We start from the raw sequence: 24,667 nt of genomic DNA on the forward strand, positions 1-24,667 counted from the left end.
AATGAGGGAATTTCCTGGTGGTTCAGTGGTTAGGACTCGGTGTATCCACTGCCAGGGCCTGGGTTCAATTTTTGGTTGAGAAACTAAGATCCCAAAAGTGGCACAGCCCAGTCAAATAAATAAATAAGCAGAAATTAAATGAAATAAATTATAAAAATTTGGAGGAGAAGATTAGCAGTTTAATTTGTACGCCTCATGTGTTTATGGCATGCAATGACAGCTATAATCCCATGAGAAATCATAGGATAAAATGGGGGGTGGGTAATAAATTTGTCCTCAGATTGATTTAGATTATGAAGTTGAGGGGATAAGAGGAAAAAGAGCATTAATATATATTTTCCCTATCAATGCTGTAAAGATGATATATAGTTGTTTTGCTAATAGGACATGTTTGTATTTCTAGCCAGGAGGCCAATCAACAAAAAGAGACAAACATAAGAAAATATTAAGGAGTGATGGAAAACAATAAGACATTTATGTAACACTTCAAAGTTTTCAAAACAGTTTCATATCTCTACCTCATTTGAGTATTACAACACCACCACTGAAATAATTAACACAGTTTTACAAACAGGAAAATAGAAACTCAGACTAGTTAAGTGACTTGCTCAATAACACAAAGCTAGTAAGTACAGATCTAAGGTTATAAACCTGGCTTTCTCCAGTGCTTTCTGTAAGGGGCAAGGCAGAATATTTAGTACATATGTTATTCATATGCCACCCAGCCAAGGAGAACAAAATTTGGAGATTGAATTTATGGTGTAATGTCTTTCCTACCTTCCTTCCTTTTCCCTCTTTTTCTTCCTTCTTTCCTTCCTTAATTTCTTTCCTTCATTCCAATTTTACATTTAAGGGACAACCTTTTATCTCCCAAAGGAGCTCCTCATTGGACTAAATATCTATACATGGGTGAACAAATGAAAACCCGCCAAAAGGCTTCTTTTCTTTCAGTTTACTTTCTGTTTGACTTAAGACTGAATATACTAAAATGACCTAATCCCCAGCACATTATGTAACTGAGTAGGCTCAATTTAACCACAAAAAACAGGTGATAAATTCAGAGAAACTCATGGAGAGGGCCAAGTTGTAACTCTGGAAAGCAAGAAAGCAGGAGGGACATAACTCCATAGCAGAGAACTCCCATGCCAGGACATTTCAAAGAAAGAGTCTGTAAGTTAAATGTGGAGAGTTGTACAGCAGAAACCAATACAACACTGTAAAGCAATTATTCTCCAATGAAAAATGAAAAAAATAAGATCATAGCAATCATCGTACAACTCTGTATGTATAATAAAATCCATTGAATTGTATACTTTGAATGAACTTCATGGTATATAAATTATGTATTAACAAAATTATTTAAAAATTGAGGTAACTTCCAAAATGAAATAAACTAACTGGCAAATGACAAAAAAAATCTGGAGAGTAATGACTCACATTTATAAAGTATAATATTGTTGCTGTTGTTTAGCCACTAATTATGTCCGACTCTCTGCCACCCCATGGACTGCAGCACACCAGGCTTCCCAGTCCTTCACTATCTCCCCGAGTTTGCTCAAACTCATGTTCACTGAATCAGTGATGCCATCCAACCATCTCAGAGTTCAGCAAACATTTACTGAGTTCCTATTACATGCCAGGCACTGGGCTGGGCACTGGAAACTCAAAGATCCACAAACTCCTGCTATCAGGAACACTCACCAGGAAAGATTAAAAGAGCACCATAAAAGAGGAGATGCCTAACTTCTATTATTTAAAACATACTGTTCATGTGGATAGCTGATGTTCCCTGTAGTAAGAACTCATTTCGAAATTGTCCATTTTATTAATGAAGATCTTAACCTGATTAGAAGGGGCTGAGGGCTTATGAACCTCAGAAACACTGCTGTGGAATAATATGCTTAGTCACCAACTGCCAAAAAATGCCACCTTGCAGCACAGCAGGGGACTTACATGACTCTATTGCCAGTAGCTGGGAAAGTAGGCCGACTTTATGAATGAAGTTAATGTCACAAGCTTTATAGGAGATCAGTATTATTTTCAATCTTGTTCTCTTAAGAAGTATCAATGTCAGTTTAAAGACCCACATTCACTACATTTCAAAAGCTCGGTAGAAATCATAATATTGGGTCTCATTCTTGAATATTACTTTTGTCCATGTTTTTCGACACTGGGTTTTCTGTGGAACACGGACTCAACATTTATTGTGAACTCCCACTCACTTCGACTATATCTGCCTGAACTATTTTTACAAACACATGGTGAAAATAAGGTATTCTTTGAAATTATACATCTGAATTTTTGTACTAAATTCATTCTCCACATTACAACCAAAGATCTTTCTAAAATACAAGTTTGACCTTGTCTTTGCTTAAAATTATTTAAGGTTCTCCATGTATTTCAATAAAAACTTTGAATATTTTCATGTGATTTATAAAGTCTTGCATAACCTAGGCCTAGCGATGGTCTGATTTCTTGAAAGTTCTTTCTTTGTTTACTAACTCCTACCTAGTCTTCACTTCTCCATTTGCAACACCTCCCCTGAGAAGTTTCCCCCTTACGTCCCAAGTCCGGGTTAGGTGCCTCACCTAGTTTCCATAGCACTTTCACCTTCCTGTTTCATAACTAACCTGCTTACATTAGTCAAATAAATGAAAAAATTAGCCTCAGTCTCCCAAGGCAGTATTTTTAATGCTATAATTTCCTAGTGAGCTCTAGGACTAAGTTAAAGGATCTTTCGAGACCCAAATTCTCACAGTTATCCTGATGGATTTTGCCCCATTGAATGAGTGATGCTTGACTGGATCTCACAGTACCAATGAACAATTTACTCTGGTGAGAAGGCTCAAAGTAAGTAATTTTAGGGCTCTTAACTCTGCCAGCAATAAATAACTCCAATAAAACTCAAAGAAATGAATTAAATAAGTGGAATGTGTTTGTATCTGAATGTTCCATCTGCAGAATTAGGGATGTACTTTTTTTCCTAGAGCCTGGGCTTGGGATACCCTGGGTTTTGCATGTAGTTGCCTCTTAGGCAATCCATGTCATCATCAGTAAATCCAATTGTGTATGTGTGTGTGTGTGGTGTGTGTGTTTTCATTTACTAATAATTAACCTTGCTGGTAGAGTCAAAAAATGGTTATAAAAGTTTATGGCCTAACACAGACCCAGCATAGTTTGCTCTCTCTCCTCTTCCATTCTTTCTCTCACCCACTTACACATATGAATGCTCACACTCAAAAGCTTGAAGAGCTGATTTTTCTAATCTAATAGAAAGTTACTCACCTGACAAGCTCCAAAGGACTCGCTCCTTTGTTCTTGCCATTTTCTCTTGAGCTTCACATAGCATCTGTTCAATTTTCATAACTGCCTCAATGAGGTTAGCTTGAGCTCCTCTAATCTCTAAATGTGCCTTTCCCAGGCTGACAATCTCTAAGATAGAGATGCATAAGGTTTCCTGAAGCTGAAACAAATCATCGTGTTCCTTTTTTCCGAGGTAGAGGATGTGCTTGTCCTCAATGATGTGGCAGTCCTTGGGGCTCAGTATCCTCTGGATCCACGCTTGGGCCTCATCTATCTTTTCCCAGTAGGATCCCATCAAACTGATGACAGGAAATCTGTTTTCTTTCTTCTCTCTGGTCTCCTGGGGGACTGAAAACACTATCATAAGAAACCACAGAAGGCAGGTGGGTTTTAAACCACCATAGCCAGTGTTTGCCCCAAGCATCCTTAGCAGTAGCAGCTTCAAATACGTACCTGTCTCTGAGAGCTGTGTTGGATACAAAGAAAATCTAAAAGCATAGTTTATAGTCTCCTTGGGAACACAGAGTTTATCATGTCTTGCCCCTGCTGTGTTGCATTGGTCAATTTACAGATGAGTTCATCTTGTAATCTCATCCTGGATGTTAACCAACAATTATTTCTTACTGGATAGGATTTTCCATAAACTCTTACTACCACCAGGTTTAAAATCAGACATCTCTGAAAACCATAGAACTTAGAATGAAAATTGTTTTTTAAAAAATGACATGTATTTCTGATTATAAAAAATATACATGTTTACTATTGAAAAATTGGAAATTATCAGAGTATAATAAAAGAAAGAAATACCCATAATTTCATAACCTGAGATTCCTTTTTATATCTTATCATTTTATGACAGGACATTTTGCAACTCCATAACCAGCATTTGGAGCTTTATAGCTACTGCTACTGAACACAGCATATATTGCAGCAGAAAAGGAAATGGAACTTGTTTCCGACGTACCCACTGTACCTCTCTCCACAATCTGCCTCCACAAAGAGAAAAGATTTATACAAAGAAGAATCTCTGATAGATTAGAGTGACTCTGAATCCAAATTGAAAAAAATGAGGAGGCCAATGTACTAGCTAAGAGGGAATTGCTAGATGAGACAGTATCTAGAATATATGAAGAATTCCCTCAAATTATTAAGAAAAACAAGCAAACCAGCAGCCAGTTGGGCAAAAGATTTCATAGAAAAGGAAATATAAATGGCCCATATATGTGTGAAAATATGCCCATCTTCTTTGATAATAAGGGAAATGAAAAATAACCAGATAGGCAAAAATATACGTCTGACAATATCCAGAGTTTGGAAGAACACATAGAGCAACTGGAATTCCTATATATTCATGACAGATGTAAAACTGGGACAACCACTCCTATAAGTATATTATTTAAAGAAACTTTTGCACTTGTTTATCAGAAGATGTACACGAGGAGTTCACAAAAACTAGAAACTACCCAGATGTCCTTCAACAATGGAATATCATAGCAATGAAAAGGAGTTTTTAGCTACATGGATGAATCTTGGAGACATATTTTGAGGGGGAAAAAGTAAGTTGAATACTTACTATTTCCAGGCATTATTCTAAGTACTTTATATGTATTCTGTTTTCAATTCTCACAGTCCTATGAGATGGGTAGGTACTATTAGTAGTTTCCATATTACAAATGAGGAAATTGATTCAGAAATATTATTAAGTAACATGCCCATAGTTATAGGAGTAAGTGGTGTCCAGGAAGCTTGTAGATGTGGGCAACCTGACTACAGTGCTCAAAATCTTGCTTCCCAGTGAGTGATCTCAGGATCTCATTAGTGGTCATTAGCATCTTTTCTGCTCGTATAGTAACTGGGTGGTATCAGGAGCTATGAAAAAGTACCAGGACATACCTAGAAGTAGAAGGGGGAGAATGGCCTCCCTCTGGTAACAATAAAAGCCAAAGTTTTATACAACTGTAAGAAATGACAAGAGATTCTTAAACTGATGACATACTTTTTTAGACAAAGGATTAATCTCAAAAATATACAAGCAACTCCTGCAGCTCAATTCCAGAAAAATAAATGACCCAAATCAAAAAATGGGCCAAAGATCTAAACAGACATTTCTCCAAAGAAGACATACAGATGGCTAACAAACACATGAAAAGATGCTCAACGTCACTCATTATCAGAGAAATGCAAATCAAAACCTCAGTGAGGTACCATTACACGCCAGTCAGAATGGCTGCTATCCAAAAGTCTACAAGCAATAAATGCTGGAGAGGGTGTGGAGAAAAGGGAACCCTCTTACACTGTTGGTGGGAATGCAAACTCGTACAGCCACCATGGAGAACAGTGTGGAGATTCCTTAAAAAACTGGAAATAGAACTGCCATATGACCCAGCAATCCCACTCCTGGGCATACACACCGAGGAAACCAGATCTGAAAGAGACACGTGTACCCCAATGTTCATCGCAACACTGTTTATAATAGCCAGGACATGGAAGCAACCTAGATGCCCATCAGCAGATGAATGGATAAGGAAGCTGTGGTACATATACACCATGGAATATTACTCAGCCATTAAAAAGAATTCATTTGAACCAGTCCTAATGAGATGGATGAAGCTGGAGCCCATTATACAGAGTGAAGTAAGCCAGAAAGATAAAGAACATACAGCATACTAATACATATATATGGAATTTAGAAAGATGGTAATGATAACCCTATATGCAAGACAGAAAAAGAGACACAGATGTACTAGAACAGACTTTTGGACTCTATGGGAGAAGGCGAGGGTGGGATGATCTCGAGAGAACAGCATCAAAACATGTTATTATCAAGTGTGAAACAGATCACCAGCCCAGGTTGGATGCATGAGACAAGTGCTCGGGGCTGGTGGCACTGGGGATGACCCAGGAGGGATGGGATGGGGAGGGGGGGGGAGGGGGGTTCGGGATGGGGAACACATGTAAATCCATGGCTGATTCATGTCAATGTAAGGCAAAAACCACTACAATATTGTAAAGTAATTAGCCTCCAACTAATAAAAATAAATGGAAAAAAAATAAAATAAAAATAAATTGAAAGTAGAAAAAAAAAACCCTTGTTCTATTTGGGAGCTTATATTACTTTTTAGGAGAAAATTTAAAAAACACATGGTGATATTTCATTTATCCATCATTATCAGGAGAGAAGAGTTGCTCTTCCAGGTAACTAAATTGTTCAAAACACTAATAGAGTCTCTTTTAGGACCAAAACCTATTTCATTTTATTTGTTAGTTAAATATTTATAATGGAAACATGCTTCTCTGCCTTCCTAAATAGTCTAACTTTTCCTTAATTATCTGAGATCATCATCATCATTAATGTCAGTTATTAACCTGTGCTATAATTTCTTTACAGATATCCTCAAGAATTACTGAAGTAAATGGCAATGCCTGGCCCCATTTTTCAGATTCATGATATAGGGACATTTGTTCCTCTTCCATATTATTGTCTCCTAAAACTCCTACTATCTAGCTTCTCTAGAGTCACCGTGGTTTGCCAAACATGCACAGCATTTGTTTGCTTCTGTGAGTTTTCTTCACTTTGGGTGCCCTAACCCCAACAACCCAACTCTGGCCATTGAAAAATCTTGCCAGGGTTGGGAAGGGAGGCTAAAAAGGGAGGGGATATATATATAATTATGACTGATTCACATTGACATATAGCAGAAACCACCACAACACTGTAAAGCAATTATCCTCCAATAAAATAAAGTATAATAGCAATAAAAAATATTCTGTAAGAAAAAGAGAAAAATTTTGCCATCTTCAAAGAGCAACTTAGAACCGTCTTGTCCATGAATTCATTCTTGCACCCTTCCAGCTACAGGGCATCCCTCCCTCTTCTAGGTCACCTGAGGAGTTTGTCCATTCTCTCATTCATTATTTATCCCCTGGCCTTTGTTTAATGCTGCATAATTTATAGAACATTTTTACATATATAATCTCCAGTTATCCTCACCACACTGTCATTCTCATCATTATACAGATAGATAAATGGGCTCATAAGAGGGGCAGTCACAGGCCAGAGCTCTTAAAGTTCCCTTTTCTTCATTTCCAACACTACTGGACACTGAACATCCATAAGTTAACTCCTATATTAAAGGGAATAAGCAAATCGTCTTGATCCAAATGGAAAATGTCCTAAAAGTTTCTATTGCTGGTTGAATGTCTGGGGTTCTTAACATCTATAAAATGTTGTGGAGTACAAGTTTATTTCAGGAGACTTCCCTGGCAGTCCAGTTATGAAGACTCTGTGCTTCCACTGCAGGGGGTACAGGTTTGATCCCTGGTCAGGGAAATAAGATTCCACATGTTGCCCAGCACAGCCCCCCCCAAAACAAGTGTGTGTATATATATATATATATATATATATATATATACTTTTTTAAAAAAGACTATTTCAGAACTACATATCTAAATTGTCATGACACAATTCCATCTCAGTCTACTCAAACTCCTCTAAAGGAAGTTATAAGACAAAGTTAATTCTTCTCCAACAACAACCAGCACTGGTTTAATCCAGTGATTCCCAAATCTGGTTCAGCAACCAAACTGACCAGGAAGCATTGAAAAATATACATGCTTGGCCCAGACCCCGAGTTCCTGAATTAGAATCTGTAGAGTTGGGCCATACATATTTTTATTTGTTTTTTAAAGTTTCCATCATGATCCCACTGATTACTCATGGTGACTAGCATTGGGTTAATCTACTTATTATTATCTGGTATTACTGAGATGTATTTTCTATGATTACTAACGAGTAACCCCATTTAGACATCACTCCATTCAAAACAGAAAGACTGGTTTAGTAAGCTCATGAAAAAAAATATAGCCCAGATTTTTGTGAATGAACTACCCACACTGTGAATTACCTACTGTGACTGTAACTTAGCCTCTCTCTGTTCATATCATGAAACTAGGATGAGCAAAAATAGAATCATGGCCAGGTATAGAGCACACAGGTATCCAGGCAGGAGCGCAATGAAACATAAGTGGCTTATGTATTCATCTTCTCCCCTCCATTAGTTCAGATGATCAAGAATAGAATGAGCCTACAGTGGGAGACTATATTTCTAGACCCATCAGTTTCTTACTTACCACCAGGGTAATTGTTGGGACCCTGCAGCTTGAACTTATTCTTTTCCATTTCAGCGCTGAAAGCCTGCAAGAAGCAAAACAGAGCGGAGAGTCCTAAGTGGGGCTTTAGCTACTGTCATCAAAACCCCCCTCTTTACTTGCACTCACCATGCCTGGCCTCACCCACTCTGTTATCCCCTATTCCCACTGTCACAAATCTAAAGCGACCTTTCAAAAGTCCTCGGGAACAGCCAATGCAGCGCTACAATCGATTAGAACATAGAGGGGAAACAAGTATAGGAAAAATGGAAAGGAAAAACTCTTAAAATCTGGCATAAAAAAGAATGTACATCCCAAAGCAAAATATAATCATTCATAGATAATAATGCCTTGCTACCATGGGGTTGCAGAGTCAGACATGACTGAGCACACACACTCAACATGACAATCACAAATTATATATTAGGCACTGAACTAAAGGTGTGGCTATATCACTGAAGAAGACAAATAGTGGCAGATGTTCTTGTAATCAATAAAACAAACTCATTTTTAAAACTTACATGCACGCCATGCTGTAGACTGAATGATCAGTTCTTGTAAAGTGCTTAAAATTATACCCAGGTTATTGTAAATACTCAATACGTTGAATTGTAAATATTCAATAAATATTGAAAATATAAATATTCAATATGTTAGCTATTGTTTTAATTATTATTATATGACAGTATGCACACAGACATTTATGTATATTGCCATGTAGATCCTTTGTCATAGTATCCATTTGAAAAAACTCATCTCTCCTAGGGTTTGGAACCACCACACACAGGGTCTTCTTTGTTTAAAGTTGATGCAATTGACAGTAATTCTTCATTGAAAAAGATGGTAGATAATGAGGTAAAGTCTAGAATCTTCATTTCATCTGAACTTTAATAATGAAGTTTCTTAACCTGTAGCAGTTTTTCTTCAAAAATTATATTTGCAATTGCTATTTCCATAGCAAAAAAGCCCTCATATTTATTTAGTACCTGGAGTGGTCATAACAGGGAGGAGCTTCCCTGCCCTCCAAAATAAACAAGATAATATTATCTGCTGATAAATGGACTAATAATAGCTGTCAAACACAAAATGGATAAAAATCGGCTCTTTTCCAAACTCACTTAAAGTCAGTATGCATTCCTGGGTTAGAAATCAATGAGGCAAGCCTTTTGAATTGAAAATGAAAGAAAACTGTAACTTAATCAGGAGCAAAAATTTAGAAGGTGTGGATAACAAGCAGTTTGGAAATGCAGATCCAAATGGCAAGAACTTGGCAGTTTTCCCAGTTCTGTCCACAAAAGACCAACAACTCATGTGAAGAATGTGAGGAGTGTTCCTAGTAAGGAGTTTCTTATTCGGAGACGTAATATCTGGCACAAGGTAGACATGCAACACATATTTGTTAAATAACCAAATGAATGACTATCCATTGCCTTTTGTAGATACTCAGCACCACCCAGGAGCCTTATCATCATGAAATACTAATGAACACAGTATATAGGTCAGCTGGGGAGTTATTTGCTCATTATTATTCATGAATTGGAAATTCATCAGTATGTGAATATAAGTATCACTTTAACGTAAGTTCAGTATACGCTGGTCTTCCTGAGTCAGGTCAACTCTAGATGTCTGACAAACCCATTCTCTGGATTGTAGGGACCTTGCCAAAGTAATGCCCCCCGTGAAGAAGTGTGCAAACTACCCTCTGTTCTTTCTGAACATAAACTCCTTGTTGAAAGACTTATTTAGGAGGAAAAGGTGTGCTTAGCAAAAGACTAGAGGAGTATACATATGTGTATGCACATGTCATACTTCCACATGGATATAATGTAGTAAGTAAGTGTTAGTCCCTCAGTCGTGTCCAACTCTTTGTGACCCCACGGACTATATAGCCCACCAGGCTCCTCTGTCCATGGGATTTCCCAGGCAAGAATACTAGAGTGGTTGCCATTCCCTTCTCCAGGTGATCTTCCCAACCCAGGGATTGAACACGAGTCTCCTGCATTGCAGGCAGATTCTTTACCATGCGAGCCACTAGGGAAGTCCTAAAATGTAGTGTTAACACTGAAAAAAAGCCTGAAGGAATGGTCAGTGTTCAGGGTACGATATAAATTACCTTTTAAGATAATCTCCTTTGAGTCACAATACTGAAAGCTGTATCATCTTTCAAGATATTTTCTTCCCTATATTTTTGTTTAGTGTTTCAGAACACAGACTTTAGGGTCAGACCAATAGATAGAGGTTGGACTCTTGGCTCAGCCACTGGACTAGGTATGTACATATTAATCTCTGGTCCCACTTGCAAGATGGAGATGACAATAATAGCTAGCTTCTTCTTGGCACAGTACCTGGATGATGCAACTCATGGCAACTACTTTTGTTATTGTCCCCCAGGGGAGCTCTCAAACTATGGTTGATCTTTTCTGTATTGTTGAACTGCAATTTACATTTTTGTTTGTATGTTGATGAGAATGAGCACTTTCTTTTCTGTGGTGGTTTAGTTGCTAAGTCGTGTCCGACTCTTGCAACCCCACGGACTGTAGCCTGCCAGGCTCCTCTGCCAGAATCCCATGGGATTTTCCAGGCAAGAATACTGAAGTGGGTTGCCATTTCCTTCTTCAGGGAATCCTCCCAATCCAGGAATCAAACTCAGGTCTCCTGCATTGCAGGAGGATTCTTTACTGACTGAGCTATGAGGGAAGCCCCACTTTCTTTTCTACTTGTGGCTAATTCCTTTTACAGGGATATGGTGCTTTATGGACAGCTCAGGGATGTATTCTGAGCACCTATCTGGGCCTAGTAATAGTCTTCTGCAGTGGGTGGCAGGTGGAATTGATGAACTTCATTTGAATGACAGGATGTTTAATTTTGTCAAGAAGATAAGCTGCATCACTGGGTAATTCACCAATTTTGCAGGTCAGCTGTGGATGAGACAGTGGTGTACTGGAGCTGGCTTACACTGGCTCATGAGACTCCACAGTGACTGTCTCTTTCCGATTTCTCCTCCAGTGATGTAACATAGATAGCTTGAGGACAGCAATGGAAATCAGCAAACACTACAGCAGGAGGAATAAGAACATTTACACTTGTTCCAGGGAAGTGTGAGTTAGAACAAGTCTAAGCTTGTTTTCTTGTAGAGAGAGAGAAAATGGCAACTACCCACATGTAGAACAGGCTGGAAGGTGGGAAAGAGAAGGGGAGGAGCAAAGGACCCCACAAAACTAGGAGGTTGCATACCTTTAAGGAGCAGAGGGAGAATAAATGCCAACAAAGGACAAGGGAAAAGCTAGGTAGTGGGGTAGACATGGCTTCTACAATGACATTCCTTACTAAGTCAGAGGTGAATGATTTATAAAAATTACATCTCACCAAGTTAGACCATCATCATGTTCCACAGCACTTAACAAACCCTGTATCTTACTTTGGAGATATTAAATAGATGTTGTTGAGTAAATGAATGTGAACGAACTGCAGGACATTTCTAAGATATTAACTTACCTTATATGTCTCCAATTCTTCGGGGAGAATCACAAACTTTACAGCTAATTGTTGAAAATTTTGTCTGGCAAATATTAAAACTTCATTAAACATAATCTCTGCTGTTTCACTCTTCTTCATTCCAATGATTCCAGTCCCAAAGGCAGGGAAGGAAATGGAAGTTATATTTAGTTCAAGGCAGTTTTCCAAGCATTTCTTCATCGCAGCTTTCAATGTCTATAGGAAAACCACAAATTTAAGATTAGTCTTTTGAGTCAAAAATAAGACTTCACTTACCCACTTACCCCTTAATCCTGCCCATATTTTACAATGCCAACCTCCAGTATTCCTCAGGCCATGCCCATGCCTCCTCAGAGAACAGGAAAGGTACCACTCCACAGGGGACCCATTACAGCTATAAGGTTAGATGATGAGGATTGAAAGGGTTGAGAAACTGAAGTGACTGACTGGTACATTTTGTGCCATTCAAGACATTTGGGCACTGGGATTACCCTCAATTTATTCAGCCTTCTCCCCGGATTAGAGAGCCAATCTTCAATTCATCCCCACTTACCTGCCACTTCTGGATCAACATAAAGAGCTTTAATAAAGGAGGGAGAGGTTAAAGTAAGTGGTCAACATTTATTTAAAGTCATTAAGATCTGTCATGTAATTTATTTTTGGCAGATTTAAACTTCCATCAATATTTCAACATTCAAACAACACTATAGTAGGAAGGTTACTGGATAACCTTCTTACATTATACTAATATACTAATATGTTAGTTATACTAATGTAAGAAGATTATACTGATGTGCAAGGACCTTGGAAAACTGAGGGACTGGAAAAAGCAGAGTGACTAGAGGACCAATTTGGGACTTGAGGGCTCTCTAGACAAGAGAAGATCAGAAATGGTGATAAAATAAATATGGACAAAGACAGAAAAGGGGATTAAGTTTCCCTCTCTCTACATTTCAGTAGGTTCCCCCTAGTCCCTAATGTATGTAATTTATACCGCTCAGTTGTAGAGTCAGCCAGAAAGCTAAGCTTTACCACAGGTGCTTCACCACAGGGAAGACCTCACAGGTAACAGATGTGACTGGAATGGTATTAGAAGGGAGATCCCAGGTCCTCCTGGGATTTAACAGATGGCAGGAGATATGAAGAGGCTGAATCCCTGGCCCCTATGTAAGAAGAGGCCTGTAGCGCCACTGGATGCGGAGGTGAACAAGTGTGTAGACAGGGAGCCCTGATGTTTGTGTCCATCTGTGGTATGCCCACTTAAAATTCAGACATGGACTAAGCGATAATTTAAATTAAACTTCTTAAGATAATTTGTGACCACAACATCTGTTTAATATTTCAGGTATTCACAGGAGTAGTAGAGAATGGGGAATATTCCACTTGACAATAACATATCATGAATGTCATGACATAATGGAAATTCAACAGACTATTATATAGACTTTGGAGACACAGAAAGATAAATTTATTTTGACCTTACCAGTTTTTGTTCAGAATATCCTGAAGTCCATAACACATGGTATATGTATTTGCAAGACAATTTAAATCCTCTTGTGACCAGTACCACCGGGGAATCTAGTGGTGTCTTAGTTATATTTGGGTATAATTCCTGCTCTATTTCATCTCCGGCTGCTTTTAGAATTGATTTTGACACAGCCCCAGCACTAAGACTATTACAGGAGTACACAGAATTAACAATTACATCTGTCTGAAGAGGGAAAAAAAATGAACAGGGTTCAGTGTTAAATTACTTTTTCTTAAATGACTAATTTAAATATTTATTTTCCTGAAGAGCTTTGAAAAATACTTTTGAAGATCCTAAATCCACAAAACTATCAACTTAATAACAGATATAAAGTTTCCAAAGAGTGATCACTTGATTACCGTTAAGTCTGTTGGTGCTAATCAGAAATTATGTTAAACATGTAGATGATACAATTTTTATTGCAAACATCTGTCAGCCCCTTGCTGGCTTATACTCCCAATATTCCCAGATTCAGAACTTTCTCTATGATTTGTTCTAAGCTTTATCAATAAGTGGTTTCATTCTATAATCTACTGTCTTCACTTTTCACTGTTTCTATGTGAATGTGAATGTTGTGTTACACAGAGTGGAAATAAAATTTATAAGGAAACTTTTACCCCCTATAGTTCGTGCTTTTCAAGGTAAGTAGCATGTGGTTAAAGAAAAACACAAATGAGATGAAAAAGTTTACAGTGGGAAGTAGGTCTCCCTCTTGGTGGGGGTCCCCAGAGCCCCCTAATTCATCTTGATGGCTTTGGCTCCTTTTGGGGGTAACTTATGTTACTTGTGGTTATTAATGAATGTGTCACTTTGAAAGTGCAATCAGAATTTGCAAGTTGGAGGCACTGGCACCCTTTACAAATTTTTAAATTCTTAATGTTGATAATAATTAAATATAATAAAATTTTAGTTAAAGGAATAAGCTATTCAACCAGGATGTTCCCACTTTAATTTTAAATTGGCATATTAATGATTTATCAAATAAATATTTCATCTCATGGGGTCCCCTCAGTCTTCTTTCTAATTGTCTTGCAAGCAACAGATGGAATTTTTTCACTTGTGATTAATTCTGTTTGACTATGGCCACAGGAGAGTCACGGATCCATGGGGGAAATAGAGAATATAGCCTTATATTCTCTTCCTCTGTTGCAACCCCTGCTCTCTGCTGCCTCCTTTCAGTTATTTGTCAGTAACTTGTTGAACACCAACATGCATGCCCAGAGCCCAGCTCCAGGGTTTCAGAGATGAACAAGTGACAGTCCCCACCGTCAAGGTGCTCTCTGCCTGGTAGAGAAGCTGCACTAATCCAGAAATACCTGGTTCACCGTTACACTGACTCTCTCCCCTGCCTGTCAATGCCCTCACCTTTGTGCCCTACTGTTCCTGGCTAAATGCTAAGTTACAATTTATATCCTCCACAGCCGCCGGCACAGAGCCATAGACTCACATACAATTTACAGCTCTACCTAGTACTCCTGACTAGTCCAGCCTATCACTTTTGATCTGGCAATTTCTCTGTATCTCTCTGTTAAGTCATTCTAACCACCCAGCCCTCTTCTGCCAATTCATAACCGTCATAACTTGAGATCAAATTCAAACTCATATCTTTTGAAATAATCCTTCTTGATCTACTACATTCCAGTCTTGTGACAAAATGTACATGCTCTGAAATATTATGAATTCACTTTGTATTGAGACTTTTTATTATTACTGATAGGTTGCTTTAGAAATATTCAGATGGTTTGTCTCCCCAGTGAGACTTTTCAACTAGAGAATCTTTCTATAGGAAAAGAATATAGTAGATTTTTACCTCTTTAGAATCAAAGATTGTTCTATTTTCTCACGGTGCTTGAGAATAATGATAATAATTATAAATACTTATTACATGCCAAGTTCTATTCTAAGCAGTTTATGTGTTCTGATTCCAACTCTGAGATATAAGTGCTATTATTATCCTCATTTTACAGATGAAGAAACTGAGGACCAAAAGGTAAAGTAACTCAATTCAGGTCATCCAGTTAGTAAATGGCAAAGCTAATATTGAAATCCAGATGGTCTGGCTCTGAAATCCATACTCTTAAACTAAATAAGATACTTTCTAAACCATGTTTGAAATAGTATATGCTGAAAACATACTTGCTAGGTAATACACAGTTCAGGGATCCCTTTTGGCAGTGAAAGAGAATAAAACAAAGACTTACCTCCTGCCTTTCAATGAGGCCTTGGACAATCTGAAGAGTCATGTTGTTCACAACCATAGTATTGAAAGGCTGGGTGGCTCCTTGACTTACCCAGGATTCCAGCTCATTCCTTCCTAGGATGATTTCTGAAGCAAGTTTAAAGGCAGCAACAGTAGGGTCCTCATTGCTTACCAGGTGAATTTCTTTCAAATTACTGGTTATTGGCATACTTTGGAAATAAAACTTGATAGTTTGCACAATGGTCTCTGTACACAGATCCAGAGGGAACTGGAAAATCCCAGAGCTCAGGGCTGGAATTGCTACTGTCTTAATGTTCATAGAATTTTTACTGCTGACACAATTCAAAATATTAATAATGGCTCTTTGCAGTTTATCAATACATTCCTGGCCATCCATCAATGCCCACCGAGGCCCAACAGCATGGATAATGTATCGGCAGGGAAGCTTCCCTGCTCCTGTGGTAACTATCTCACCAGTTGGAATTCTGCCGTATTTGGAAACAAATGATCTGCTCTCCTCTTGGATTTCAAAGCCACCAGCTTTCACAAGGGCCTGGGCCAGGCCCCCTCCATGCAGGAGTTCTTCATTGGCTGCATTCACCACAGCATCAACAGCATGTCTGGTAAGGTCGTCCTTCCAGACAGATAACTCTACCCTGGGAGTCAGCATTTTTCTGAAGACTCGTAGAGACTCATTGTTACCTTCCCGGGCCGGAGACACCAGGGTAAAGTTACAGCCAAATTTATTCTGGAGGACTTCACACAGCAGACTCTCATTATTTTTTAAAATTTTGAAGTTGTCATGACTAATAGAAATTTGCTGACTGTAGTTTCCTCTGAGAGTATCAATCTCTGGAAAAGGAGAGAAGATAAAAAAATAAATGAGCAAGGGGTCCTTTGTAAAGGATATAATCCTACTTCACCAGAAGACTGAGCTTCCTCTATGCAAAAAGAGAGATGAACTTCTTCTAGGCCTCTTCCTGTTTCTCCCTTATTCCTTAGGCCAAGGATATCCAAGAGTTTTCCATGGTATCACCATAAAATGCTTAGTTGTGTGCCTGCCATACAGTAAATACCCAATAAGTAGTAGCCACCATGATGTAATGATGGTGGTATGAAACTGCTTATCAAGGTTCATAGATTTTAAAAACCTATATAAAAATAGTGAGTTTGGGAAGACCCACGCTTAAAGCACAAGTTTTAGACTTAATTATTAGTCAAAAATATGTGGAGGCTTTATTTATAACTTGTTTGCCTTTGTCAACATCTTGGCTTGGGTTCTCCTAGAAGCTGATTCTGAGGTAGGGGTTGAGTATAAGTTTATTTGGGAGGTTATCCCAGAAAACACCAGGGGCATGGGATGGGAAGAATCAAGTGGGAAAGTGAGACAGGGAAAGGAAAGAAATGAATAAAGGGGATGTTACAAAGAAAATGAAGCTGAACTCCACAGAGGGCCAGTGTGGACCATGGGTCTTAGAATTGTATCACCAGAGGGGTGAAGGAGCTGGGATAGTTACCCTGTTTCTATCAGTCATTGGTTGAGGATGCTCCTGGGGGCATGGTCCAGGAGATGGGAGAAGCACTGACAATAGGATGGTAAATAATTCTTCATCATATTCTAGTTTTGTAGCATGATTTTGGTGGAAATAAAACTGATTGCCTAAAAAGTATTTTCTGCAGGTGGCAGCAAGATGATGCGCTAGCTGCTCATAACCTCTTTCAGTGAAGCGGGGAGTATGATTAGCCAACAGCCTCCAGGTCTTAACCCCTCAGCTTTCCAGCCCAGGTCACATTATTCTCAGGATGGCTCCATCAATAGCTGGACAAGGCCACTGATGTCCAACTTTGCCCAAGAGCAATCTTAGGCTGGCAGAGCTTTGCCAGATTTTCATTACAGTCTGATGGCTCCACCTGCCCAATCCAGTTTCTTCTCTTTTCCTTTCACAATAAGCCTTCAGGCATTCCTAACTCCATCTCATTTTCTGCTTCCTGGAGAACCTTACCTGTGACACTGTAGTTCATGGGGTCTAAAGCATTATTATATGCCACCAAGAAAGGAAAAATGATGCCAACTAAACCTATCAGTAGATAGGGAGCAGCCTTATTTCAGAGACCTGAAAAAAATCTGTGTCCTAAAATAGATACAATATAGTAATTTCACTGACTGGGAAAGATTGAAGGCAAAAGGGGAAGGGGGCAGCATAGGATGAGATGGTTAGATAGCATACCCATACAATGGGCATGAATTGGAGGAAACTCCGGGAGATAGTGGAATACAGAGGAGTCTAGCCTAGTCCATGAGGTCCCAAAGAGTCAGATACAACTTAGCAACTGAACAACAGTAATTGATTACTTTTTACTTCAACTCCCATTTCTAATCTGAGCCACCTAGAAAGACCTTTAATGGCCTCAATCACCCCAAAGCAGCAGCACATGAGTAGTCAGAGCCTATAGGCTTGTGCTATGGTTGAAAATCTCAAGGGGGTCACCGTTGAGGATGAGGCAGGTTCCACTTGGCTCTTAAAAGCCTTGCTGAGCAAGAAGACAATCAGTGGGTCACCTCTCGTGCCAGTTTTAGTTCTAGGGCTGTGGTCAGAAGAGACTCCCATCTTGTGGGCAAAGGACAGGGTCAACGGGAGCCCTGGAGACACGCATCTGCCGGGTCCACACCACCTTCGAAGCAGTCCCTCTCTGAGGCATGTGCTGGGTCCCCACAAGGTCCTGCCGTCACGCACCTGAGCACTGGTGGGGAAGACAGTCTCCTTCTGTATTCCCCTTTCTCCACTGAGGAAAGATCTGAGCAAAGATTTTCTGAGGCAAGAGTGACAGTGAGGTAATCCTACCTGATTTCTCACTGTCAGCTGCTGCTCCAACACCCTGTGAAAAGCGAGAGTGGTTTCAAAAACATCCAGACGGAATAATTTACAGATTACTGATGACAAGTACAGTTTCATAAACACAAAGCAACAGAAACCTTTCTAAGAGCACTGGGTTGGAGGGGGGAAGGGGAACACATTTGTTTGATCAATGTGCCTGGAATACTTGAAATACTAAGTGTTCCAGTCAACACTGACTCTACCCCTCTTCCCTAGAGGCCGATCGATGTACTTTTAATTCTGGATGAGATGAAGGGTTGGCGATTACCACCTGAAAAGGCTCAAAGGTCACAGACCAAAAAGACCCCAAACTTTCAGAGAGGACTCCAATCTCCAAAGGCTTGTGGGGTTCTTCTAGACAGAATAGAAGACATGGGGACAAAAGCCTCATCAGCTTCACCTCCCCATCAACCTGAAAGGACCCACTTTCAATGGCTTATGTAATAACATGAGCCTGAATGTGGAATTTTCAGGATAAACCAATGAGGTGCCTTTTTCCTAGTCCCTTACTTTTATTTCCCCTCCCTCCACCTCCTTCCCTCATGCTGCTGCTGCTGCTGCTAAGTCGCTTCAGTCACGTCTGACTCTGTGCGACCCCATAGACGGCAGCCCACCAGGCTCCTCTGTCCCTGGGATTCTCCAGGCAAGAATACTGGAGTGGGTTGCCATTTCCTTCTCCACTCCTCATGTTACAAAAGTAGAATTGCTGAGCAGAGAAAATAAAAATGATACTGAGGCAACATTCTGAAAAAAATCACCCATCCTCATGTTGACTCTGTTGATTATATTAGCACATTCTTGATTCCCCATCTCTCACATGAGGCAAGGAGAAAACTTTTACTGGGATATTAAAACCAAACAAGAATGCCAGGTATAAACTGAAAATCCCACTATTTTTGCTATCATAGGAAGAACTATACATGTGCTGATCAAAGTTTATTACTTCTACATTTATGCTTTTTACCTTGGAAAAGTCCATCTTCCAGGTCTCTGAGGTCTTTCAATGTTTGCTCTGTTTTGCGTTTCCCAAATATGGCAGTCCCCTTCTAGGAATGAATAGAAGCATGCATAAGCACTGATGAGTATCTTAGGGAATTTGGTGAGGATACACAACAGGAAGACTAAAGATGATTTCTGATCTTGAGTTATTTTTCATTCCATTGGTGAAGGTGCAAACACTGTTTTTGCTTCTGTTGTTACTGTTTACCTTTTATCTTTTACTGAGAGCTTCCAATTGAAACCATAATGGCAGTTCAAAGAAGGCAAAGAGCTGTATGGGCTACAGCAGGGAAATCTGTATGGGGAAGGTGAGGCTAGGGCCAGGTCTTGAAGGATGAAGCAGGTGTTTACATTTTTAGAAGAGGAGGATGACGACACGTGAGCACAGCATTCAGAGAGTAATGAGGAAAAACAAGCCTATACGAGAGTGGGATGATTTGAGAGAACATTATTGAAACATGTACATTACCATATGTAAAACAATGACCAGTGCAGGTTCAAGGCATGAAGCAGGGCACTCAAAGCCCATGCTCTAGGACAACCCAGGGGGTTGGGGTGGGGAGGGAAGTGGGAGGGGGGGTCCAGGATGGAGGGACACATGTGCACTCATGGCTGACTCATGTCGATGTATGGCAAAAACCACCACAATATTGTAAAGCAATTATCCTTCAGTTAAAATTAATTAATTAAAAAATGACTTAAGGACAATACACTGCAATTTGCACAATTTGTTGCATTCAGGAAAAAAGACAACAGCAAAATAAAAAATTTAAACCCTAAAAGATTGTTAATAAGACATGGGAAAGTCAAAAGAAAAAGAAAAAAAGACAGAAAAAAGAAAACAAGCCTATGAATGAGTGAAGACCCCTGGACAGTGTCTGAAGAAAGAGGAAACTGTATTTGTGCCTGTGGGGATGTACATTACTGAATTTGTGATAAATATCCCTGTTCTAATTATAAACGGGATTATGTGGATAAAAATCAGAAACCCTGGAAAAACACATTTTAATGATTTTTCTAACAAAAGAATTAAAAGACTATGGAGAATAAGAATAAAAATCCTTAAAGACACAGATACTCACACCTGTTGCCACACAGTTGCCTGAGGGCCTCTGAAATCATTTCTAATGCTTTGCAAAAGGAAAATTTTGAACAGCTATCTGCAGTATCAGAGCACGATTATTATTCAATGTCAGGAAAAGCAAGTCCAAGTACAATCCTAAAATGCAAGGAGAAGACACATTTTTGCCTCCAGAGGGCACTGCTGTTTTCACAAAAGAAGGAAAACTGAGCCGGCTTCGGCTGTGGGCTGCCAGGGGGTTTTGCTTTCAATGCGCTGTGCTGTGTTTAGTCTTCAGTCATGTCCGACTCTTTGCGACCCCATGGACTGTAGACCGCTAGGTTCCTCTATCCATGGGATTTCCCAGGCAAGAATACTGGAGTGAGCTGCCATTTCCTTCTCCAGGGAATCTTCCTGACCCAGAGATGGAATCCTCGTCTTCTGCGTTGCAGGCGGGTTCTTTACCACTGAGCCACCAGGGAGTTTTAAAGGCATTGGGGCCGACTGGTCAGTAGGGGGCGGCACTCTTTTAACCCCAAAGTAATTAGAAACAAGCAAAGGAGCATATGGCCCAAAACACTCAATCTCTTCTATTTTAACAACAACAACAGCAACAAAAGCCTTCCCAACTTTTCATCGCTGGTCCTACTATGTTCCTTTCTCTTCATGGGCGGCTGAAGGAGTTGACTCTGTCCATCTGCCTGCTCAGCCCACAGCAGTCTGGCTCCGGAACCCCAGTTCTCTGAAATTGCTCCTCAGTGTCTTCCAGGTGGCTAACCCCAGTGGACTCTCTTCTGTTCTAATCCTTATTTGGCCCTTCTCTCTAGTTTCATTCATTTCATGATCTGATTCCTGATCCTCTGCTTTTAGGCTTCTCCAATGCCATCTTCCCTTGGTTCTTGTTACCTCTCACTTTGTCTTTACAGACCTTTCCACTGGATTCAACCTTCATCAGCTGCCCCAGGACTTTATGAGAGGCATGTCTCAACTCTTTCTATATACTCTCCAAATGTGATCTCATCTACTCTCATGACTTCAACTCACCAGCTGCAAATATGACTCCCATACCTGTAATTCTAGGCTATGGCTCTCCTAAGACTAATTTTTCAAGTCTACCTGAACGTCCCATAGTTCCCTCAAACATAGCCTCTGAAAATCTGGATCCATAATCTCATCTCCACTCCCCACATTGCTACCTACCCTCACCCAATCCCTCCAAAATCCATGCTTTATCTCCTGGGTTCCACAGCTTGGTAAACAATACACCATTTATCTACTCAAGTCAGAAATCTAGAATCTTCTCTTCTGTTTCATATTCAGTTCATCACAGGGTCCTGTCCACCTAAATCACTTTCGGATATGGTCCTACCCTCCTTGCCCACAGATACCACTTCACTTCACAGCTTTCAGGGCTTCTTGACTGAGCTATGGCAATACATTCTCTTTCAAGATTTAAATGTACTTAATTTTATGCTTTATTGTTTGAATAGTTACCAGGTACATTTACTGGTTCAAATTTAGAACGTATAAAAGGCTCCCTCCTACTCCCCTCACTAAATTCCCTTCCCAGAGGCAATCAATGCTATTAGCTTCACCAATGTCCTTCCAGGGGCATTTTTACACAAAAGGTAGCATTTTTTTTTTAACTCTCATGAAATAGACATTTATTGAGAAGCACTCTCTGCTCAAAACGTTCAACAAACTCTATTGCCTATAGTAAAGCTCAAGCTCTTCAGCCTGGCATCCAAGGGTCTCTTTGAAATTTCAGTTTCCCAGCCTCCCCTTTACATACCTAACGCTCCCACAGAACTTCAGTGCTGTGAAATGGCACGACTTGATGCTCTCCAAACTCTCCTTCACTTCTGGGCCTTTGCCCTCTTGGGGAAGAAGCTCTGGGACACCAGCTTTGGTCAGAGTGCTCCTCAGAGCCTGGGTCCACCCTCAAACGGTAGCATCTAATATGCCCTGTTCTGCGTCTTGCCTTTTCCATTTAAGGTATCCTAGAGATCTGTCCATGTTAGCCTATATTCCATCATATAGATGCATTGTAAGCTATTCAACTACTAGTAACCCCTTTTATGGACACTCGCTGTGTGCTGTGCTTAGTCGCTCAGTAGTGTCCAATTCTTTTCTACCTCATGAACTGTAGCCCACCAGGCTCTTCTGTCCATGGGAATTCTCCAGGCAAGAATACTGGAGTGGGTTGCCATGCCCTCCTCCAGGGGATCATCCCAACCCAGGCAGCGAACCCAGGTCTCCCACATTGCAGGCAGATTCTTTACCATCTGAACCACCAGGGAAGCCCTTAAGAACACTTAAGGGGTTCCTAATCTTTTGCTATTATAAAAAAGGCTGTAAAGAACAACTTAGTACATAGGTCACTTCACACAGGTGCTAATCAATCAACAGGACAAATTCCTAGAACTGGACCTGCAAAATAAGATTGAATATGCAGTCATAATTCTGATAGTACAGCCAAATTGCTCTGTATAAAGACTCACTCATTTCTAGTCTTACCAGACATGTGCAAAAACTTTATCTCTGGCCTCTCCACCTCCATTCACCCTTGCATGGAAATGTGTCCTCAACATTGTTGCCAACACTGCCTTTCTAAAATGCACATCTGACATATCACTCTCCTGTTTGCCCTACCTGTCTATCTTCCATATCTCCCTATCGATCTTCAAGACTTTTCAACGTCTAGAACTGTGCAGTCCAGTGTGGGCCATTAGCCACATGCAGCTCTTGGAGCACTTGAAATGTGGCAATGTGGCTTAACACAACTGAAAGATGATATAAGTGTGAGCTAACACTAGATTACAATGACTAACGATGACAAAAAGAAGAGTGTAAAATATCTCATTAATAAGTTTTTGATTGTATGATTTTGATGTATGATTCAGCATGTAACATTGATTACATGCTGAAATGGTTAATTTAGGATACAGGGAGCAAAAGAACATAAAATTATTTTCACCTGTGGGTACTTTAAAAATTCTAGCTACTGAAAATTTTTAAATTAATATGTAGCTCACATTATATTTGCTCCTCTGTCCTTGGCGCTCTCCAGGAAAGAATACTGGAGTACTGGAGTGGGTAGCCATTTCCTTCTCCAGGGGATCTTCCCAATCCAGTGATCGAACTCAGGTCTCCCGCATTGCAGGCGGATTCATTACCACCTGAGCAACCAGGGAAGCCCAATATTTCTATTAGACACATTATATTCCACTGGACCCTTCCTCTGTCATCTCCCTTATCCATCACATCCTCTTCAAAGCCTCTGTGCTACGTCTGTGCTTCACATACAGTGGTCCCTGTGTCTTTGACGAGCCCCATCCCTCCCTCTGCTTCTCTTTTAAGATTCTGCTTTGCTTCAAACTTCCTCTTGAGGGCTTCGAGAGATTTTGCTTCTTGAGTCACAAGTCTGACTCCAGTTAGCAGCAGGTGAGGTCTGGCACCTCGGCACTCACCTGTGTACCATGGTACACAGGGCAGCGTGCAGTTCAGTGCATACCTTCTCAGCCCTGTCTGATTCTTTGCAACCCCATGGACTGTAGCCCGCCAGGATCCTCTGTTCATGGAATTTTCCAGGCAAGAATACTGGAGTGGGTTGCCATTTGCTACTCCAGGGGATCTTCCCCACTCAGGGATGGAACCCGTGTCACTGGGTCTCCGGAATTGGCAGGCGGATTCTTTAACCTTGAGCCACCAGGGAAGCCCCCATGAAGTTCAGCACTGTTGGCTAAATGGAGAAAGGAGGGCGGGAAAGCCAGAAGAGCCAGTCTAAAGCACCGAGTGACAGAGAGGTGAGCAGGTGTTCATAATTCAGGTGAACAAATTCAAATTTTTAGGAATGTAGGTAAGTTTAACCTGAACTTAGAATGTGAATTACATCTTCCCTGCAAATAACAGTAACAATAAGAGTTAAAAGGAATCACAAACTCAGGAGAAACTTTCTCTGACTTGAGCATCTGCCCCGTCTCCACCCTCCCCAGGGAAAGCCCAGCACTGGGCGCCCATCCCTCGCGCGCCTCTCCCCGCCCCCGGCGCGAGCCCGC

General features: G+C 40.2%; 1 protein-coding gene across 3 annotated transcripts in view; it reads right to left on the reverse strand.

Moving 5' to 3' along the window:
- The window catches only part of PARP9 (poly(ADP-ribose) polymerase family member 9), a 29,895-nt gene that overhangs the window by 5,028 nt on the left and 200 nt on the right, over nucleotides 1-24,667 (reverse strand). The window contains exons 2-9 of one of the 3 annotated variants that reach the window (XM_043473138.1): nucleotides 20,634-20,768; nucleotides 19,515-19,596; nucleotides 18,518-18,551; nucleotides 15,676-16,526; nucleotides 13,430-13,657; nucleotides 11,947-12,162; nucleotides 8,434-8,497; nucleotides 3,286-3,651 (exon numbers count right to left, since the gene is read on the reverse strand). In XM_043473138.1, the coding sequence (XP_043329073.1) occupies nucleotides 3,286-3,651; nucleotides 8,434-8,497; nucleotides 11,947-12,162; nucleotides 13,430-13,657; nucleotides 15,676-16,526; nucleotides 18,518-18,551; nucleotides 19,515-19,529 (1,774 nt within the window). In that variant the 5' untranslated portion in view covers nucleotides 19,530-19,596; nucleotides 20,634-20,768. The remainder of the gene's footprint in view (nucleotides 1-3,285; nucleotides 3,652-8,433; nucleotides 8,498-11,946; nucleotides 12,163-13,429; nucleotides 13,658-15,675; nucleotides 16,527-18,517; nucleotides 18,552-19,514; nucleotides 19,597-20,633; nucleotides 20,769-24,667) is intronic. The other 2 variants (XM_043473137.1, XM_043473139.1) reach the window with 2 other exon arrangements.

Source organism: Cervus canadensis, chromosome 7 (genome assembly GCF_019320065.1).
Source record: "Cervus canadensis isolate Bull #8, Minnesota chromosome 7, ASM1932006v1, whole genome shotgun sequence".
NCBI lineage: Eukaryota > Metazoa > Chordata > Mammalia > Artiodactyla > Cervidae > Cervus > Cervus canadensis.